This window comes from Lolium rigidum, chromosome 6 (genome assembly GCF_022539505.1).
Source record: "Lolium rigidum isolate FL_2022 chromosome 6, APGP_CSIRO_Lrig_0.1, whole genome shotgun sequence".
Taxonomy (NCBI): domain Eukaryota; kingdom Viridiplantae; phylum Streptophyta; class Magnoliopsida; order Poales; family Poaceae; genus Lolium; species Lolium rigidum.
The window spans coordinates 209524584-209528893 of record NC_061513.1 but is presented as its reverse complement, the minus strand read 5'-3'; the positions used below and the strand labels follow the sequence as shown (position 1 = coordinate 209528893).

The following is a 4310-nucleotide window of genomic DNA, read 5'->3' as shown; positions in this document are numbered from 1 at the left end:
AATGTCTCCCCGGATGCGGGTTGCGCACAACTTATACAAAGGCATGATCCTCAACGATATCGAAGCCAAAATTGCTGCGGCCGAGGCAGCGGTAGCAACTCCACTTCCGGAGCAAGAGCCGCCACCAGCAGGCGCGTCTGCGACAACGTCTGCTAGTACACATGCGTCAGTAGCATCGACATCTGCATCGGCGTCGGCGACGGAGCAGGCACACCGTTGGCGACAGCGTCTGCCAGTACACCGAGGTCATTGATGATGACTCGCCGAACCCCTTCTTCCAATTTATGTTTAGATTGCACCACCGGTCTGTAATATGATCGCGCATCTAGTACTTTGATCACGGCTACTTCGATCGCGACGAGTTCAGCGGGAACGATCTCTTTTGAACGTGAACTGTTTGAATTTCTATTTAAGGACCGCGTTTGGGGGACGCGGTTAAGCAGCGACGTCCTCCAAACACGACACGAAGAAAACGCGTCCACCAAACGCTCAATCCGCGTTGTCTGGAGACGAGGCTAGAGATACACATCTAGAGATACTCATGATTTTCCTATGTCATATAGATGCACAATTACACATATATCTGCAACTGAGAACCAATGCCAGACGCACATATATCAGCAATTTTGAACCGATGCCATCTTTTTACGTGAAATTGTATATAGATGCGGTTGTATTTGTTCACCAGAAAAATCTATGCATATTTTTGCTCATAGACATACAATTACATATAGATGTGTAACTGTATATATATGTGCAATCTTTTAGTTTTTGTTGTGCGGTTGCATTTTCCACATCCCGTTTGTAAAAAAAGCGTAGTTTAAAAAGACCAAGGAACAATTAAGGAACGAAGGTGGGGCCAAGTGAATATAATCCAAGGAAAAACCTGCTCTGTTGATCGACCAAGCGCTCTACTATTTCTGGATTGATCGAGCGCTAGGTGCTTCCCTCTTTGAATTCTTTCTTGCATCCAAAAGGGTGGCCCTGTTTAATCACGGGCTCCACTAATTCTCGGGAAAAAAAACCCGCCGAATTCATGGATAAATTGGAACATAAAAGCGTGCAGAATCAAAAGAAAGCATAATTCTGAGTTTTAATAAATTAATATGAATCGAGAGGATATTACAAACATCAGTTTCAACCTCAACTTGGAGCTCAGGCAGGGTGGGTATGATACGTTCAGAGATTCTTCTGAGCTGATAACTGCTACTAGTGGTATCCTGGTAGTCTGGTACTGGTTGCCAGCATGTTTTGTTATCGGATAGTAGATGCTAAGCAAGTGTACTATGGTTGATGAGCTTATCTGAATCACGATGCCGTTTCAATCAGAAAACAAGCATGAACCTCTCGAATCCAAATTGTGGTACTCACTGATGCCCGAGACGCAATCATAAGAGTACAAATATCATCATTCTTTTGCCGGCAAAATTTTACAAAGAGGGTAAGTCATTATACATGATAGAGTCTGGATCATGGCTCTCTACTTGCAAGCTCAGAGAAAAATGTCCTAGCAACCTACGTAGTGTACATGTACATCTCTGAATTAGGCGAACCGGCGAGGCTGCAGATGCTAGCCTGCTTTTTCACCTTTGATCCAGCTACACATGGATGTAGTGCTTCATGCTCTGGATCGTGAGAGCAGAGATCATTCCCATTGAGCTGAGCAAGGCTGGTTGAACGCGAGGATCGCCACGGTTCTGTCTATTGCGTTTGTCTCTCGTTCTGCTTGGTCTAATGTCGAGGAGCTGAAATTATCAAGTGAGCTCCAATAGATTAGGAACACATTGAGACTCTAGACAGACAAAATGTAAGCATGGTACAATTGATCAGGGAAGCAAGACACAGTCGTATATATGTACCTGGATCCAATGCCTTCTGATTGCTGAAAACTTTGTTCATCTGAGCTCGTGATTGTTCCTCCGTTTGCAGCAGTGCACTGTGCTTCCGAGCTTTCAGCCAGTCTGTAGAAAGCGTCACGGAGGCATACACGCGTCTTTTTGGTCAGCTTCAGAAGCAGGTATTTCATGGTTAGAGACACGTAAAAATGCATGTTTAAATAAATAGACTGGACATGCCACCACTGAACATACCTGGAACATTATATCTTCGAGTTCCTCAAGCACTGCTACTTCCCCGTTAGAGGAGCTCTGTATATCAGCAACTGACATGCTCCTTTTCATGGTGCTCACCTCAGACTGCAATTTAAAGCTGATCAGTATATCATCCAGCAGATACACAAATAAAGAACAACATGAGCTAGAACATATTTTACCTTGTTATTGGAGGGGTTTACTAGTGTTCCCAAGCTTCCATCTGCGTTGCTCGGATCATCTTGCAATTCATGGCTGAACAAAGGAAAGCCACAAGTATCCATGGTGTCCATTTCATTGTGGTCAGGATTTGCTTCTTCATCTTGGGAATCAGTTAGTACTCCACTCAGCATGTTTTCATACGACAGTAGCCTGTGCATGGAGCCAGGGAACATATCAAGTGCCTGAAAAGGCGCATCCATCATCCTCATCTCATCATCGGAGAATTGACTCCTGAAAAGTTTTGGACAGATTGGTTTACAGCCATGCATAGGATTTACAGCGATCACGAACGGAATCGCACAATTATTATCTATACAAGCTCTTAGTAAAGCACTATCTAGAGTTTTGTACATACAAGAAGATGTCGTTTGTTTCCTTTGTGTGCTGTAGCTCCGACGGTGCTGGACCCTCAGATTGTTCTTCTGAAGGCCGTGTACTGCAATCTGAAGATGCACCCCTGGCACATGCTGAAGACCTCTCCCATTGTTTGCTCCTTCGATGTTCGTCAGTGTCGAAACATTGGGCGGCTTCTTTCTCGTGCTCGTGTGAATACACGCTGGCTGTGTTCAGATCATCAGATAGCCTTGAATTCCATTGTGACCAGTAAGTTCCTTGCTCTGTTTCTTGATTCTCTAAGACTTCATCACCGGATGGAAAGATGTTTCCACCTTCTGGCAGGACATAACATGTCATGCTACTCATCTGGAAAAAGTATGGTACTATTAGAACATGAACCAATCTACATGTTGCATCTATTGAGTTATGATCCTTTTAACAAAACTTTTAATCTAGCACTAATCAGTTAGCAAATTTGGAGCATCAAAATCCAAGTAAAGAAGGACAACTAACTGAAGCTAAGCATAAAAAACCCGCTCTGTTTTTTTTTTTTTGGAAAGAGCTGAGCAAGATGCAGAACCTGCAGTACCTTGTGCTCCTCATATTATGAAACTCTTAAGCAATTAAAAAATTCCATCATGTGCGAAGCAAGTCACAGCAAGATTGAAACGAAATTATCCAAACTTAAAGAGCGGACCAAACAACTCCACACGGAGCAACTTGCAAAATAGCGAGATTTGCCCGGGAAAAAAAAGGAGAAAACCCAAGCGCTCTGAATCGCAGATCTCATACGACCCTGAGCCGGAGGAAGCAAAATCAAAACCCCAAATCACGATTACTTCCAATACTTGACATCTCTATGCTAAGACTAGGCAGTTCGAGGAAAAGAAGACATTAAGTTTGGTCAGGATTCAGGAGCATAAACAGAGACGAAATAGAAGACAACCGCAAACAAAATAACATATACAAGAAGCAAATAACTCCATGTTTCAGTACGACCTTTTCTTCTGGTTCATATGTTTTTAGCTTTTGTTTTGGCCACACATACAAGAACAAATGAAGAACACAGGGTTAGCTAGCTAGCTACCACCTACCAGGAGAGAAAAAAACTGACTTTACTAACGAAATCTCACGGGAGGAGCAAAGAATACAGCAATTAACGATAGAAGGAATCCACAGAACAAGAACATATGAACAAATCAGCAACGCACAAACCTTTTCTTCTTCTTCTTCGGGGCTGTTCTTGTGGATGTCGAAATGCGCGGAAGCGTCTAGGCGGCTGCTGTGCTGCGGCTTATAATTGTGGACGGGGAGAAGAGGAAGACAGGAGGGGGCAACCTCTACTTAACTAATCGCTCAAGCCACTGACGGGTAGGCCCCACATATCGTCAATGCCCGCTGCCCCTGCCTTGGTGGGCCCGGGCTGCTGAGGTGTCAGCCGATAGGCCAAGTAAAAGGTTGAGTGGAGGCGGAAACGTGTGGCTGGAGAGGGTGCTTATCTAAATCAAGGCTGCCGCTGCGCCACGTCGGCCCTAAGGATCCTTTCCTCAAATATTACGCTCTCGCCCAAGCGATTTGCGTATCTTTCCAGGGAAACCCTCTGCTTAACTAATATTTTCATTCAGCACCTATTATTGCTAAGCATTTATTTTGGTACAAACC

General features: G+C 44.1%; 1 protein-coding gene across 1 annotated transcript; it reads right to left on the bottom strand.

Moving 5' to 3' along the window:
- Nucleotides 1-1391: 1391 nt before the first annotated feature.
- Nucleotides 1392-3960, bottom strand: LOC124661950. Its single transcript, XM_047199838.1, has 6 exons — nt 3864-3960; nt 2668-3014; nt 2273-2543; nt 2091-2195; nt 1860-2005; nt 1392-1745 (listed from the first exon to the last, which is right to left on the bottom strand). The coding sequence occupies exons 2-6, from the start codon at nt 3012-3014 to the stop codon at nt 1646-1648; spliced, it is 969 nt and encodes a 322-aa protein (XP_047055794.1). The 5' UTR covers nt 3864-3960; the 3' UTR covers nt 1392-1645.
- Between the last annotated feature and the right edge of the window lie 350 nt (nt 3961-4310).